Below are 17424 nucleotides of genomic sequence, written 5' to 3' on the forward strand. Positions count from 1 at the left end.
CCCCAGGGCCCTACCCAAAAGGAGACCAGGGCCCTACCCAGAAGGAGACCCCAGGGCCCTACCCAAAAGGAGACCCCGGGGCCCTACCCAAAAGGAGAACAGGGCCCTACCCAAAAGGAGACCAGGAACCTACCCAAAAGGAGACCAGGGCCCTACCCAAAAGGAGACCAGGGCCCTACCCAAAAGGAGACCAGGGCCCTACCCAGAAGGAGACCAGGGCCCTACCCAAAAAGAGAGACCAGGGCCATACCTCTACTCTGAGTCAACAGCAGTCAGAGCCATACCTCTACTCTGAGTCAACAGCAGTCAGAGCCATACCTCTACTCTGAGTCAACAGCAGTCAGAGCCATACCTCTACTCTGAGTCAACAGCAGTCAGAGCCGTACCTCTACTCTGAGTCAACAGCAGTCAGAGCCGTACCTCTACTCTGAGTCAACAGCAGTCAGAGCCATACCTCTACTCTGAGTCAACAGCAGTCAGAGCCGTACCTCTACTCTGAGTCAACAGCAGTCAGAGCCGTACCTCTACTCTGAGTCAACAGCAGTCAGAGCCGTACCTCTACTCTGAGTCAACAGCAGTCAGAGCCGTACCTCTACTCTGAGTCAACAGCAGTCAGAGCCGTACCTCTACTCTGAGTCAACAGCAGTCAGAGCCGTACCTCTACTCTGAGTCAACAGCAGTCAGAGCCGTACCTCTACTCTGAGTCAACAGCAGTCAGAGCCGTACCTCTACTCTGAGTCAACAGCAGTCAGAGCCATACCTCTACTCTGAGTCAACAGCAGTCAGAGCCATACCTCTACTCTGAGTCAACAGCAGTCAGAGCCATACCTCTACTCTGAGTCAACAGCAGTCAGGGCCATACCTCTACTCTGAGTCAACAGCAGTCAGAGCCATACCTCTACTCTGAGTCAACAGCAGTCAGAGCCGACCTCTACTCTGAGTCAACAGCAGTCAGAGCCATACCTCTACTCTGAGTCAACAGCAGTCAGAGCCGTACCTCTACTCTGAGTCAACAGCAGTCAGAGCCGTACCTCTACTCTGAGTCAACAGCAGTGAGGGCCATACCTCTACTCTGAGTCAACAGCAGTCAGAGCCGTACCTCTACTCTGAGTCAACAGCAGTCAGAGCCGTACCTCTACTCTGAGTCAACAGCAGTCAGAGCCGTACCTCTACTCTGAGTCAACAGCAGTCAGAGCCATACCTCTACTCTGAGTCAACAGCAGTCAGAGCCATACCTCTACTCTGAGTCAACAGCAGTCAGAGCCATACCTCTACTCTGAGTCAACAGCAGTCAGAGCCATACCTCTACTCTGAGTCAACAGCAGTCAGAGCCGTACCTCTACTCTGAGTCAACAGCAGTCAGAGCCATACCTCTACTCTGAGTCAACAGCAGTCAGAGCCATACCTCTACTCTGAGTCAACAGCAGTCAGAGCCATACCTCTACTCTGAGTCAACAGCAGTCAGGGCCATACCTCTACTCTGAGTCAACAGCAGTCAGAGCCATACCTCTACTCTGAGTCAACAGCAGTCAGGGCCATACCTCTACTCTGAGTCAACAGCAGTCAGAGCCATACCTCTACTCTGAGTCAACAGCAGTCAGAGCCGTACCTCTACTCTGAGTCAACAGCAGTCAGAGCCATACCTCTACTCTGAGTCAACAGCAGTCAGAGCCGTACCTCTACTCTGAGTCAACAGCAGTCAGAGCCATACCTCTACTCTGAGTCAACAGCAGTCAGAGCCGTACCTCTACTCTGAGTCAACAGCAGTCAGAGCCATACCTCTACTCTGAGTCAACAGCAGTCAGAGCCATACCTCTACTCTGAGTCAACAGCAGTCAGAGCCATACCTCTACTCTGAGTCAACAGCAGTCAGAGCCATACCTCTACTCTGAGTCAACAGCAGTCAGAGCCATACCTCTACTCTGAGTCAACAGCAGTCAGGGCCATACCTCTACTCTGAGTCAACAGCAGTCAGAGCCATACCTCTACTCTGAGTCAACAGCAGTCAGAGCCATACCTCTACTCTGAGTCAACAGCAGTCAGGGCCATACCTCTACTCTGAGTCAACAGCAGTCAGAGCCATACCTCTACTCTGAGTCAACAGCAGTCAGAGCCGTACCTCTACTCTGAGTCAACATCAGTCAGAGCCATACCTCTACTCTGAGTCAACAGCAGTCAGAGCCATACCTCTACTCTGAGTCAACAGCAGTCAGAGCCATACCTCTACTCTGAGTCAACAGCAGTCAGAGCCGTACCTCTACTCTGAGTCAACAGCAGTCAGAGCCATACCTCTACTCTGAGTCAACAGCAGTCAGAGCCATACCTCTACTCTGAGTCAACAGCAGTCAGAGCCATACCTCTACTCTGAGTCAACAGCAGTCAGAGCCGTACCTCTACTCTGAGTCAACAGCAGTCAGAGCCGTACCTCTACTCTGAGTCAACAGCAGTCAGAGCCATACCTCTACTCTGAGTCAACAGCAGTCAGAGCCATACCTCTACTCTGAGTCAACAGCAGTCAGAGCCATACCTCTACTCTGAGTCAACAGATATGAAAAGCAGTCATTTAAGTAGACTGGTGACTGTTAGATGTGGATCCATCTGTCTGACAGCTACAGAGTTGATCTACACCAATATGTTAATGAAAACATGATCAGCCTACATGACATCACTACCCCCGCTCCGTCAAGGGGTCTGGACCTTATGTGGTAGTGTCCTAGTTCTGTATTTTATTTATAAAATAAAAATGTAACCTTTATTTAACTGGGTAAGTCAGTTTTAAGAACAAATTCCTATTTACAATGGCGTCCTACACCGGGCCAAACCCAGACGACGCTGAGCCAATTGTACACAGCCCTATGGGACTCCCAATCACGGCCGGATGTGATACAGCCTGGAATCGAACCGGCACTGAGATGCAGTGCCGTAGACCGCTGCGCCGCTCGGGAGCATTAGAGTCTCTGGTTCAATGTTTCCCCTACTGAGTGTTGCCATAGCAGCAGCTCTGTCTCAGAGTCTCTGGTTCAATGTTTCCCCTACTGAGTGTCCTAACAGAGCCATAGCAGCAGCTCTGCCTCAGAGTCTCTGGTTCAATGTCTCCCCTACTGAGTGTCCTAACAGAGCCATAGCAGCTCTGTCTCAGAGTCTCTGGTTCAATGTTTCCCTACTGAGTGTCCTAACAGAGCCATAGCAGCAGCTCTGCCTCAGAGTCTCTGGTTCAATGTTTCCCTACTGAGTGTCCTAACAGAGCCATAGCAGCTCTGCCTCAGAGTCTCTGGTTCAATGTCTCCCCTACTGAGTGTCCTAACAGAGCCATAGCAGCTCTGTCTCAGAGTCTCTGGTTCAATGTCTCCCCTACTGAGTGTCCTAACAGAGCCATAGCAGCAGCTCTGCCTCAGAGTCTCTGGTTCAATGTTTCCCCTACTGAGTGTCCTAACAGAGCCATAGCAGCAGCTCTGCCTCAGAGTCTCTGGTTCAATGTTTCCCCTACTGAGTGTCCTAACAGAGCCATAGCAGCAGCTCTGCCTCAGAGTCTCTGGTTCAATGTTTCGCCTACTGAGTGTCCTAACAGAGCCATAGCAGCAACTCTGCCTCAGAGTCTCTGGTTCAATGTTTCCCCTACTGAGTGTCCTAACAGAGCCATAGGAGCAGCTCTGCCTCAGAGTCTCTGGTTCAATGTTTCCCCTACTGAGTGTTGCCATAGCAGCAGCTCTGTCTCAGAGTCGCTGGTTCAATGTTTCCCCTACTGAGTGTCCTAACAGAGCCATAGCAGCAGCTCTGTCTCAGAGTCTCTGGTTCAATGTTTCCCTACTGAGTGTCCTAACAGAGCCATAGCAGCAGCTCTGCCTCAGAGTCTCTGGTTCAATGTTTCCCCTACTGAGTGTCCTAACAGAGCCATAGCAGCAGCTCTGCCTCAGAGTCTCTGGTTCAATGTCTCCCCTACTGAGTGTCCTAACAGAGCCATAGCAGCAGCTCTGTCTCAGCCCTTCATGTCTCCATGGAGATTAAAACATGGCTGGAGACTATTGGCTCCTGAGTTCTATGTTCCCACTAATGTAAAGTCTACTACTCCCTCTACTGGACAGACACGGTAGTGTTTCTGATCCAGACGGATCGACAGTAAGTGATTGACTAAATCTATAGGCTGCATTACACCCCATTTCCATTATATAGGTGATGACAACATGCTGTCTTACCCTCTATCAGGTGATGATAACATGCTGTCTCTCCCTCTATCAGGTGATGATAACATGCTGTCTCTCCCTCTATCAGGTAATAACATCATGCTGTCTCTCCCTCTATCAGGTGATAACATGCTGTCTCTCCCTCTATCAGGTGATGATAACATGCTGTCTCTCCCTCTATCAGGTGATGATAACATGCTGTCTCTCCCTCTATCAGGTGATGATAACATGCTGTCTCTCCCTCTATCAGGTGATAACATGCTGTCTCTCCCTCTATCAGGTGATGATAACATGCTGTCTCTCCCTCTACCAGGTGATGATAACATGCTGTCTCTCCCTCTATCAGGTGATGATAACATGCTGTCTCTCCCTCTACCAGGTGATGATAACATGCTGTCTCTCCCTCTATCAGGTGATGATAACATGCTGTCTCTCCCTCTATCAGGTGATGATAACATGCTGTCTCTCCCTCTACCAGGTGATGATAACATGCTGTCTCTCCCTCTATCAGGTGATGATAACATGCTGTCTCTCCCTCTATCAGGTGATGATAACATGCTGTCTCTCCCTCTACCAGGTGATGATAACATGCTGTCTCTCCCTCTATCAGGTGATGATAACATGCTGTCTCTCCCTCTATCAGGTGATGATAACATGCTGTCTCTCTCTCTATCAGGTGATGATAACATGCTGTCTCTCCCTCTATCAGGTGGTGATAACATGCTGTCTCTCCCTCTATCAGGTGATGATAACATGCTGTCTCTCCCTCTATCAGGTGATGATAACATGCTGTCTCTCCCTCTACCAGGTGATGATAACATGCTGTCTCTCCCTCTATCAGGTATAACATGCTGTCTCTCCCTCTATCAGGTGATGATAACATGCTGTCTCTCCCTCTACCAGGTGATGATAACATGCTGTCTCTCCCTCTATCAGGTATAACATGCTGTCTCTCCCTCTACCAGGTGATGATAACATGCTGTCTCTCCCTCTACCAGGTGATGATAACATCATAGGTCTCCCTCTATACGGGGTCTGCTGCTACCCACCATCTATCCCATATTACACCATCTATAACACCATCTATAACACCATCTATAACACCATCTATAACACCATCTATAACACCATCTATAACACCATCTATAACACCATCTATAACACCATCTATCCCATATTACAGGGCTGACGTCGACGCCTGCTGTCGCAGAAGCACGATACCATGGCAACAAATGAAGAGCAATATCCAAGACACTCCGTCTCCATGGGAGACCAACAACTGTGTTTAGAGTGGAGAGGAGGGCTGGCAGAGGGAGATAGGGAGAGAATGGAGAGAGGGGGAGAATAGTGGAGAGTAGAGAGGAGGGCTGGCAGAAGGAGATAGGGAGAGGAAGGAGAGAGGGGGAGAATAGTGGAGAGTAGAAAGGAGGGCTGGCAGAGGGAGATAGGGAGAGGAAGGAGAGAGGGGGAGAATATACAGAAAGACTGGAGAGATGGCAGAGGGAGCAAGAAAATTGAGAAAGAGAGAGAAAAAGAGAGGGAGAGAGGAAAGGGACAGAGGGAGAGGAAGGGGACAGAGGGAAAGGAGGGCTGGCAGAGGGAGAGGAAGGGGACAGAGAGGGGGAGGAAAGGGACAGAGAGGGAGAGGAAAGGGACAGAGAGGGAGAGGAAATGGACAGAGAGGGAGAGGAAAGGGACAGAGAGTGAGAGGAAGGGGACAGAGAGGGAGAGGAAGGGACAGAGAGGGAGAGGAAAGGGACAGAGAGGGAGAGGAAATGGACAGAGAGGGAGAGGAAAGGGACAGAGAGTGAGAGGAAGGGGACAGAGAGGAAGGGGACAGAGAGGACGGGGACAGAGAGGGAGAGGAAAGGGACAGAGAGGGAGAGGAAGGGAACAGAGAGGGAGAGGAAGGGGACAGAGAGGGAGAGGAAGGGCACAGAGAGGGAGAGGAAGGGGACAGAGAGGGAGAGGAAGGGAACAGAGAGGGAGAGGAAGGGGACAGAGAGGGAGAGGAAGGGCACAGAGAGGGAGAGGAAGGGGACAGAGAGGGAGAGGAAGGGAACAGAGAGGGAGAGGAAGGGGACAGAGAGGGAGAGGAAGGGCACAGAGAGGGAGAGGAAGGGGACAGAGAGGGAGAGGAAGGGGACAGAGAGGGAGAGGAAGGGGACAGAGAGGGAGAGGAAAGGGACAGAGAGGGAGAGGAAGGGGACAGAGAGGGAGAGGAAGGGGACAGAGAGGGAGAGGAAGGGGACAGAGAGGGAGAGGAAGGGGACAGAGAGGGAGAGGAAAGGGACAGAGAGGGAGAGGAAGGGGACAGAGAGGGAGAGGAAGGGGACAGAGAGGGAGAGGAAGGGGACAGAGAGGGAGAGAATCAGATATTTTATGACGTTTCCACTGGATAAGAGCATTACATTAGATTCTAAAAACAGACTTTGTTAACTTGCTGTTTGAGGTGAAGAAAAAAACACTTTATGAAACTCCTCATTAGTGGTGGTGAGTGAAGACAATCAGAAATACTATCAGACATCCCCAAATGGGCACATTAACAGGCCTGCAGGCCAGCTAGACTAGCCCTACTTCTATATGTGTAACCAGCTAGACTAGCCCTAATGGGCACATTAACAGGCCTGCAGGCCAGCTAGACTAGCCCTACTTCTATATGTGTAACCAGCTAGAGTAGCCCTACTTCTATATGTGTAACCAGGTAGACTAGCCCTAATGGGCACATTAACAGGCCTGCAGGCCAGCTAGACTAGCCCTACTTCTATATGTGTAACCAGCTAGACTAGCCCTAATGGGCACATTAACAGGCATGCAGGCCAGCTAGACTAGCCCTACTTCTATATGTGTAACCAGCTAGACTAGCCCTACTTCTATATGTGTAACCAGCTAGACTTGCCCTACTTCTATATGTGTAACCAGCTAGACTAGCCCTACTTCTATATGTGTAACCAGCTAGACTAGCCCTACTTCTATATGTGTAACCAGCTAGACTAGCCCTACTTCTATATGTGTAACCAGCTAGACTAGCCCTACTTCTATATGTGTAACCAGCTAGACTAGCCCTACTTCTATATGTGTAACCAGCTAGACTAGCCCTACTTCTATATGTGTAACCAGCTAGACTAGCCCTACTTCTATATGTGTAACCAGCTAGACTAGCCCTACTTCTATATGTGTAACCAGCTAGACTAGCCCTACTTCTATATGTGTAACCAGCTAGACTAGCCCTACTTCTATATGTGTAACCAGCTAGACTAGCCCTACTTCTATATGTGTAACCAGCTAGACTAGCCCTACTTCTATATGTGTAACCAGCTAGACTAGCCCTACTTCTATATGTGTAACCAGCTAGACTAGCCCTACTTCTATATGTGTAACCAGCTAGACTAGCCCTACTTCTATATGTGTAACCAGCTAGACTAGCCCTACTTCTATATGTGTAACCAGCTAGACTAGCCCTACTTCTATATGTGTAACCAGCTAGACTAGCCCTACTTCTATATGTGTAACCAGCTAGACTAGCCCTACTTCTATATGTGTAACCAGCTAGACTAGCCCTACTTCTATATGTGTAACCAGCTAGACTAGCCCTACTTCTATATGTGTAACCAGCTAGACTAGCCCTACTTCTATATGTGTAACCAGCTAGACTAGCCCTACTTCTATATGTGTAACCAGCTAGACTAGCCCTACTTCTATATGTGTAACCAGCTAGACTAGCCCTACTTCTATATGTGTAACCAGCTAGACTAGCCCTACTTCTATATGTGTAACCAGCTAGACTAGCCCTACTTCTATATGTGTAACCAGCTAGACTAGCCCTACTTCTATATGTGTAACCAGCTAGACTAGCCCTACTTCTATATGTGTAACCAGCTAGACTAGCCCTACTTCTATATGTGTAACCAGCTAGACTAGCCCTACTTCTATATGTGTAACCAGCTAGACTAGCCCTACTTCTATATGTGTAACCAGCTAGACTAGCCCTACTTCTATATGTGTAACCAGCTAGACTAGCCCTACTTCTATATGTGTAACCAGCTAGACTAGCACTACTTCTATATGTGTAACCAGCTAGACTAGCCCTACTTCTATATGTGTAACCAGCTAGACTAGCCCTACTTCTATATGTGTAACCAGCTAGACTAGCCCTACTTCTATATGTGTAACCAGCTAGACTAGCCCTACTTCTATATGTGTAACCAGCTAGACTAGCCCTACTTCTATATGTGTAACCAGCTAGACTAGCCCTACTTCTATATGTGTAACCAGCTAGACTAGCCCTACTTCTATATGTGTAACCAGCTAGAGTAGCCCTACTTCTATATGTGTAACCAGCTAGACTAGCCCTACTTCTATATGTGTAACCAGCTAGACTAGCCCTACTTCTATATGTGTAACCAGCTAGACTAGCCCTACTTCTATATGTGTAACCAGCTAGACTAGCCCTACTTCTATATGTGTAACCAGCTAGACTAGCCCTACTTCTATATGTGTAACCAGCTAGACTAGCCCTACTTCTATATGTGTAACCAGCTAGACTAGCCCTACTTCTATATGTGTAACCAGCTAGACTAGCCCTACTTCTATATGTGTAACCAGCTAGACTAGCCCTACTTCTATATGTGTAACCAGCTAGACTAGCCCTACTTCTATATGTGTAACCAGCTAGACTAGCCCTACTTCTATATGTGTAACCAGCTAGACTAGCCCTACTTCTATATGTGTAACCAGCTAGACTAGCCCTACTTCTATATGTGTAACCAGCTAGACTAGCCCTACTTCTATATGTGTAACCAGCTAGACTAGCCCTACTTCTATATGTGTAACCAGCTAGACTAGCCCTACTTCTATATGTGTAACCAGCTAGACTAGCCCTACTTCTATATGTGTAACCAGCTAGACTAGCCCTACTTCTATATGTGTAACCAGCTAGACTAGCCCTACTTCTATATGTGTAACCAGCTAGACTAGCCCTACTTCTATATGTGTAACCAGCTAGACTAGCCCTACTTCTATATGTGTAACCAGCTAGACTAGCCCTACTTCTATATGTGTAACCAGCTAGACTAGCCCTACTTCTATATGTGTAACCAGCTAGACTAGCCCTACTTCTATATGTGTAACCAGCTAGACTAGCCCTACTTCTATATGTGTAACCAGCTAGACTAGCCCTACTTCTATATGTGTAACCAGCTAGACTCGCCCTACTTCTATATGTGTAACCAGCTAGACTAGCCCTACTTCTATATGTGTAACCAGCTAGACTAGCCCTACTTCTATATGTGTAACCAGCTAGACTAGCCCTACTTCTATATGTGTAACCAGCTAGACTAGCCCTACTTCTATATGTGTAACCAGCTAGACTAGCCCTACTTCTATATGTGTAACCAGCTAGACTAGCCCTACTTCTATATGTGTAACCAGCTAGACTAGCCCTACTTCTATATGTGTAACCAGCTAGACTAGCCCTACTTCTATATGTGTAACCAGCTAGACTAGCCCTACTTCTATATGTGTAACCAGCTAGACTAGCCATACTTCTATATGTGTAACCAGCTAGACTAGCCCTACTTCTATATGTGTAACCAGCTAGACTAGCCCTACTTCTATATGTGTAACCAGCTAGACTAGCCCTACTTCTATATGTGTAACCAGCTAGACTAGCCCTACTTCTATATGTGTAACCAGCTAGACTAGCCCTACTTCTATATGTGTAACCAGCTAGACTAGCCCTACTTCTATATGTGTAACCAGCTAGACTAGCCCTACTTCTATATGTGTAACCAGCTAGACTAGCCCTACTTCTATATGTGTAACCAGCTAGACTAGCCCTACTTCTATATGTGTAACCAGCTAGACTAGCCCTACTTCTATATGTGTAACCAGCTAGACTAGCCCTACTTCTATATGTGTAACCAGCTAGACTAGCCCTACTTCTATATGTGTAACCAGCTAGACTAGCCCTACTTCTATATGTGTAACCAGCTAGACTAGCCCTACTTCTATATGTGTAACCAGCTAGACTAGCCCTACTTCTATATGTGTAACCAGCTAGACTAGCCCTACTTCTATATGTGTAACCAGCTAGACTAGCCCTACTTCTATATGTGTAACCAGCTAGACTAGCCCTACTTCTATATGTGTAACCAGCTAGACTAGCCCTACTTCTATATGTGTAACCAGCTAGACTAGCCCTACTTCTATATGTGTAACCAGCTAGAGTAGCCCTACTTCTATATGTGTAACCAGCTAGACTAGCCCTACTTCTATATGTGTAACCAGCTAGACTAGCCCTACTTCTATATGTGTAACCAGCTAGACTAGCCCTACTTCTATATGTGTAACCAGCTAGACTAGCCCTACTTCTATATGTGTAACCAGCTAGACTAGCCCTACTTCTATATGTGTAAACAGCTAGACTAGCCCTACTTCTATATGTGTAACCAGCTAGACTAGCCCTACTTCTATATGTGTAACCAGCTAGACTAGCCCTACTTCTATATGTGTAAACAGCTAGACTAGCCCTACTTCTATATGTGTAACCAGCTAGACTAGCCCTACTTCTATATGTGTAACCAGCTAGACTAGCCCTACTTCTATATGTGTAACCAGCTAGACTAGCCCTACTTCTATATGTGTAACCAGCTAGACTAGCCCTACTTCTATATGTGTAACCAGCTAGACTAGCCCTACTTCTATATGTGTAACCAGCTAGACTAGCCCTACTTCTATATGTGTAACCAGCTAGACTAGCCCTACTTCTATATGTGTAACCAGCTAGACTAGCCCTACTTCTATATGTGTAACCAGCTAGACTAGCCCTACTTCTATATGTGTAACCAGCTAGACTAGCCCTACTTCTATATGTGTAACCAGCTAGACTAGCCCTACTTCTATATGTGTAACCAGCTAGACTAGCCCTACTTCTATATGTGTAACCAGCTAGACTAGCCCTACTTCTATATGTGTAACCAGCTAGACTAGCCCTACTTCTATATGTGTAACCAGCTAGACTAGCCCTACTTCTATATGTGTAACCAGCTAGACTAGCCCTACTTCTATATGTGTAACCAGCTAGACTAGCCCTACTTCTATATGTGTAACCAGCTAGACTCGCCCTACTTCTATATGTGTAACCAGCTAGACTAGCCCTACTTCTATATGTGTAACCAGCTAGACTAGCCCTACTTCTATATGTGTAACCAGCTAGACTAGCCCTACTTCTATATGTGTAACCAGCTAGACTAGCCCTACTTCTATATGTGTAACCAGCTAGACTAGCCCTACTTCTATATGTGTAACCAGCTAGACTAGCCCTACTTCTATATGCGCAATCAGGTGTGTGTCCTTAATCAACAGTGACAGGAGACTCCAAACAAAAGACCATGAATAAATTGACAAAACCAGTGTAGCCTAGGTTACGCTGTAAAAAAAACATGTCCACTCCGACAATGACATCGGTAAGACTGTGATAATATATTGAATGCAATAACAGAAATTACCGTAACCATAGTAACATACATTGTATAATAGAAATTATAATTAAGGGTTTATGTGAATATACTACTGGTGATGTCTGTAATGGGGATTTGATAGATACTAACAGGTGAATACATTACTGGTGATGTCTGTAATGGGGATTTGATAGATACTAACAGGTGAATATACTACTGGTGATGTCTGTAACGGGGATTTGATAGATACTAACAGGTGAATATACTACTGGTGCTGTCTGTAACGGGGATTTGATAGATACTAACAGGTGAATATACTACTGGTGATGTCTGTAACGGGGATTTGATAGATACTAACAGGTGAATATACTACTGGTGATGTCTGTAATGGGGATTTGATAGATACTAACAGGTGAATATACTACTGGTGATGTCTGTAATGGGGATTTGATAGATACTAACAGGTGAATATACTACTGGTGATGTCTGTAACGGGGATTTGATAGATACTAACAGGTGAATATACTACTGGTGATGTCTGTAACGGGGATTTGATAGATACTAACAGGTGAATATACTACTGGTGATGTCTGTAATGGGGATTTGATAGATACTAACAGGTGAATATACTACTGGTGATGTCTGTAACGGGGATTTGATAGATACTAACAGGTGAATATACTACTGGTGATGTCTGTAATGGGGATTTGATAGATACTAACAGGTGAATATACTACTGGTGATGTCTGTAACGGGGATTTGATAGATACTAACAGGTGAATATACTACTGGTGATGTCTGTAATGGGGATTTGATAGATACTAACAGGTGAATACATCACTAGCTATACATACAGTTACCCATACAGAGAGAGAGACAGAGAGAGAGACAGAGAGAGACCCATACATACAGTTACCCATACATTGTCTTTTTACTGACCTGGTCTCTCTCTCTATGGGTCAGGTACTGACCTGGTCTCTCTCTCTACGGGTCAGGTACTGACCTGGTCTCTCTCTCTAAGGGACAGGTACTGACCTGGTCTCTCTCTCTACGGGTCAGGTACTGACCTGGTCTCTCTCTCTACGGGTCAGGTACTGACCTGGTCTCTCTCTCTAAGGGTCAGGTACTGACCTGGTCTCTCTCTCTAAGGGTCAGGTACTGACCTGGTCTCTCTCTCTAAGGGTCAGGTACTGACCTGGTCTCTCTCTCTACGGGTCAGGTACTGACCTGGTCTCTCTCTCTAAGGGTCAGGTACTGACCTGGTCTCTCTCTCTACGGGTCAGGTACTGACCTGGTCTCTCTCTCTACGGGTCAGGTACTGACCTGAACTCTCTCTCTAAGGGTCAGGTACTGACCTGGTCTCTCTCTCTATGGGTCAGGTACTGACCTGGTCTCTCTAAGGGTCAGGTACTGACCTGGTCTCTCTCTCTAAGGGTCAGGTACTGACCTGGTCTCTCTAAGGGTCAGGTACTGACCTGGTCTCTCTAAGGGTCAGGTACTGACCTGGTCTCTCTCTCTAAGGGTCAGGTACTGACCTGGTCTCTCTACGGGTCAGGTACTGACCTGGTCTCTCTCTCTAAAGGTCAGGTACTGACCTGGTCTCTCTCTCTACGGGTCAGGTACTGACCTGGTCTCTCTCTCTAAGGGTCAGGTACTGACCTGGTGTCTCTCTCTAAGGGTCAGGTACTAACCTGGTCTCTCTCTCTAAGGGTCAGGTACTGACCTGGTCTCTCTCTCTAAGGGTCAGGTACTGACCTGGTCTCTCTCTCTAAGGGTCAGGTACTGACCTGGTCTCTCTCTCTAAGGGTCAGGTACTGACCTGGTCTCTCTCTCTACGGGTCAGGTACTGACCTGGTCTCTCTCTCTACGGGTCAGGTACTGACCTGGTCTTTCTAAGGGTCAGGTACTGACCTGGTCTCTCTCTCTACGGGTCAGGTACTGACCTGGTCTCTCTCTCTAAGGGTCAGGTACTGACCTGGTCTCTCTCTCTAAGGGTCAGGTACTGACCTGGTCTCTCTCTCTAAGGGTCAGGTACTGACCTGGTCTCTCTCTCTATGGGTCAGGTACTGACCTGGTCTCTCTAAGGGTCAGGTACTGAACTGGTCTCTCTCTCTAAGGGTCAGGTACTGACCTGGTCTCTCTCTAAGGGTCAGGTACTGACCTGGTGTCTCTCTCTAAGGGTCAGGTACTGACCTGGTCTCTCTCTCTAAGGGTCAGGTACTGACCTGGTCTCTCTCTCTAAGGGTCAGGTACTGACCTGGTCTCTCTCTCTAAGGGTCAGGTACTGACCTGGTCTCTCTCTCTAAGGGTCGGGTGCTGACCTGGTCTCTCTCTCTACGGGTCAGGTACTGACCTGGTCTCTCTTTCTAAGGGGCAGGTACTGACCTGGTCTCTCTAAGGGTCAGGTACTGACCTGGTCTCTCTCTCTACGGGTCAGGTACTGACCTGGTCTCTCTAAGGGACAGGTACTGACCTGGTCTCTCTAAGGGTCAGGTACTGACCTGGTCTCTCTATCTACGGGTCAGGTACTGACCTGGTCTCTCTATCTACGGGTCAGGTACTGACCTGGTCTCTCTTTCTAAGGGTCAGGTACTGACCTGGTCTCTCTATCTACGGGTCAGGTACTGACCTGGTCTCTCTATCTACGGGTCAGGTACTGACCTGGTCTCTCTATCTACGGGTCAGGTACTGACCTGGTCTCTCTCTCTAAGGGTCAGGTACTGACCTGGTCTCTCTATCTACGGGTCAGGTACTGACCTGGTCTCTCTATCTAAGGGTCAGGTACTGAACTGGTCTCTCTATCTACGGGTCAGGTACTGACCTGGTCTCTCTTTCTAAGGGTCAGGTACTGACCTGGTCTCTCTATCTACGGGTCAGGTACTGACCTGGTCTCTCTCTCTAAGGGTCAGGTACTGACCTGGTCTCTCTCTCTAAGGGTCAGGTACTGACCTGGTCTCTCTCTCTAAGGGTCAGGTACTGACCTGGTCTCTCTCTCTACGGGTCAGGTACTGACCTGGTCTCTCTCTCTCTAAGGGTCAGGTACTGACCTGGTCTCTCTCTCTAAGGGTCAGGTACTGACCTGGTCTCTCTCTCTAAGGGTCAGGTACTGACCTGGTCTCTCTCTCTAAGGGTCAGGTACTGACCTGGTCTCTCTCTCTAAGGGTCAGGTACTGACCTGGTCTCTCTCTCTAAGGGTCAGGTACTGACCTGGTCTCTCTCTCTAAGGGTCAGGTACTGACCTGGTCTCTCTCTCTAAGGGTCAGGTACTGACCTGGTCTCTCTCTAAGGGTCAGGTACTGACCTGGTCTCTCTCTCTAAGGGTCAGGTACTGACCTGGTCTCTCTCTCTACGGGTCAGGTACTGACCTGGTCTCTCTCTCCAAGGGACAGGTACTGACCTGGTCTCTCTCTCTACGGGTCAGGTACTGACCTGGTCTCTCTCTCCAAGGGTCAGGTACTGACCTGGTCTCTCTCTCTAAGGGTCAGGTACTGACCTGGTCTCTCTCTCTATGGGTCAGGTACTGACCTGATATCTCTCTCTAAGGGTCAGGTACTGACCTGGTCTCTCTCTCTAAGGGTCAGGTACTGACCTGGTCTCTCTCTCTAAGGGTCAGGTACTGACCTGGTCTCTCTCTCTAAGGGTCGGGTGCTGACCTGGTCTCTCTCTCTACGGGTCAGGTACTGACCTGGTCTCTCTCTCTACGGGTCAGGTACTGACCTGGTCTCTCTTTCTAAGGGGCAGGTACTGACTTGGTCTCTCTAAGGGTCAGGTACTGACCTGGTCTCTCTCTCTAAGGGTCAGGTACTGACCTGGTCTCTCTCTCTCTAAGGGTCAGCTACTGACCTGGTCTCTCTCTCTCTAAGGGTCAGGTCCTGACCTGGTCTCTCTCTCTAAGGGTCGGGTACTGACCTGGTCTCTCTCTCTAAGGGTCAGGTCCTGACCTGGTCTCTCTCTCTAAGGGTCAGGTACTGACCTGGTCTCTCTAAGGGTCAGGTACTGACCTGGTCTCTCTCTCTAAGGGTCAGATACTGACCTGGTCTCTCTCTCTACGGGTCAGGTACTGACCTGGTCTCTCTCTCTAAGGGACAGGTACTGACCTGGTCTCTCTAAGGGTCAAGTACTGTACTGGTCTCTCTCTCTACGGGTCAGGTACTGACCTGGTCTCTCTCTCTAAGGGTCAGGTATTGACCTGGTCTATCTCTCTACGGGTCAGGTACTGACCTGGTCTCTCTACGGGACAGGTACTGATCTGGTCTCTCTCTACGGGTCAGGTACTGACCTGGTCTCTCTCTCTAAGGGTCAGGTACTGACCTGGTCTCTCTCTCTAAGGGTCAGGTACTGACCTGGTCTCTCTCTCTACGGGTCAGGTACTGACCTGGTCTCTCTCTGTAAGGGTACAGGTACTGACCTGGTCTCTCTCTCTACGGGACAGGTACTGACCTGGTCTCTCTCTCCAAGGGACAGTTACTGACCTGGTCTCTCTCTCTACGGGTCAGGTACTGACCTGGTCTCTCTCTCCAAGGGTCAGGTACTGACCTGGTCTCTCTCTCTAAGGGTCAGGTACTGACCTGGTCTCTCTCTCTATGGGTCAGGTACTGACCTGGTCTCTCTCTCTAAGGGTCAGGTACTGACCTGGTCTCTCTCTCTAAGGGTCAGGTACTGACCTGGTCTCTCTCTCTAAGGGTCAGGTACTGACCTGGTCTCTCTCTCTAAGGGTCGGGTGCTGACCTGGTCTCTCTCTCTAAGGGTCAGGTACTGACCTGGTCTCTCTCTCTGCGGGTCAGGTACTGACCTGTTCTCTCTCTCTGCGGGTCAGGTACTGACCTGGTCTCTCTCTCTAAGGGTCAGGTACTGACCTGGTCTCTCTCTCTCTAAGGGTCAGCTACTGACCTGGTCTCTCTCTCTCTAAGGGTCAGGTCCTGACCTGGTCTCTCTCTCTAAGGGTCAGGTACTGACCTGGTCTCTCTAAGGGTCAGGTCCTGACCTGGTCTCTCTCTCTAAGGGTCAGGTACTGACCTGGTCTCTCTAAGGGTCAGGTACTGACCTGGTCTCTCTCTCTAAGGGTCAGGTACTGACCTGGTCTCTCTCTCTAAGGGTCAGATACTGACCTGGTCTCTCTCTCTAAGGGTCAGATACTGACCTGGTCTCTCTCTCTACGGGTCAGGTACTGACCTGGTCTCTCTCTCTAAGGGACAGGTACTGACCTGGTCTCTCTAAGGGTCAAGTACTGACCTGGTCTCTCTCTCTCTACGGGTCAGGTACTGACCTGGTCTCTCTCTCTAAGGGTCAGGTACTGACCTGGTCTCTCTCTCTAAGGGTCAGGTACTGACCTGGTCTCTCTCTCTACGGGTCAGGTACTGACCTGGTCTCTCTACGGGACAGGAACTGATCTGGTCTCTCTCTACGGGTCAGGTACTGACCTGGTCTCTCTCTCTAAGGGTCAGGTACTGACCTGGTCTCTCTCTCTAAGGGTCAGGTACTGACCTGGTCTCTCTCTCTAAGGGTCAGGTACTGACCTGGTCTCTCTCTCTAAGGGTCAGGTACTGACCTGGTCTCTCTCTCTAAGGGTCAGGTCCTGACCTGGTCTCTCTCTCTAAGGGTCAGGTCCTGACCTGGTCTCTCTCTCTAAGGGTCAGGTACTGACCTGGTCTCTCTAAGGGTCAGGTACTGACCTGGTCTCTCTAAGGGTCAGGTACTGACCTGGTCTCTCTCTCTAAGGGTCAGGTCCTGACCTGGTCTCTCTCTCTAAGGGTCAGGTACTGACCTGGTCTCTCTCTCTAAGG

General features: G+C 48.5%; 2 protein-coding genes and 1 long non-coding RNA gene across 6 annotated transcripts in view; 2 read left to right on the forward strand and 1 right to left on the reverse strand.

Moving 5' to 3' along the window:
- The window catches only part of LOC139533491 (uncharacterized), a 254324-nt gene that overhangs the window by 197148 nt on the left and 39752 nt on the right, over positions 1-17424 (reverse strand). The gene's annotated exons all lie outside the window — the stretch shown is intronic.
- The window catches only part of LOC139533493 (uncharacterized), a 254354-nt gene that overhangs the window by 196609 nt on the left and 40321 nt on the right, over positions 1-17424 (forward strand). The gene's annotated exons all lie outside the window — the stretch shown is intronic.
- Positions 2799-17424, forward strand: part of LOC139534811 (dual specificity protein phosphatase 16-like) — a 54947-nt gene continuing 40321 nt past the window's right edge. Inside the window, exon 1 of the mRNA XM_071334270.1 lies at positions 2799-2843. Coding sequence (XP_071190371.1) covers positions 2799-2843 — 45 coding nt within the window. The remainder of the gene's footprint in view (positions 2844-17424) is intronic.

The sequence above is a fragment of the Salvelinus alpinus genome, chromosome 11 (genome assembly GCF_045679555.1).
Source record: "Salvelinus alpinus chromosome 11, SLU_Salpinus.1, whole genome shotgun sequence".
Taxonomy (NCBI): domain Eukaryota; kingdom Metazoa; phylum Chordata; class Actinopteri; order Salmoniformes; family Salmonidae; genus Salvelinus; species Salvelinus alpinus.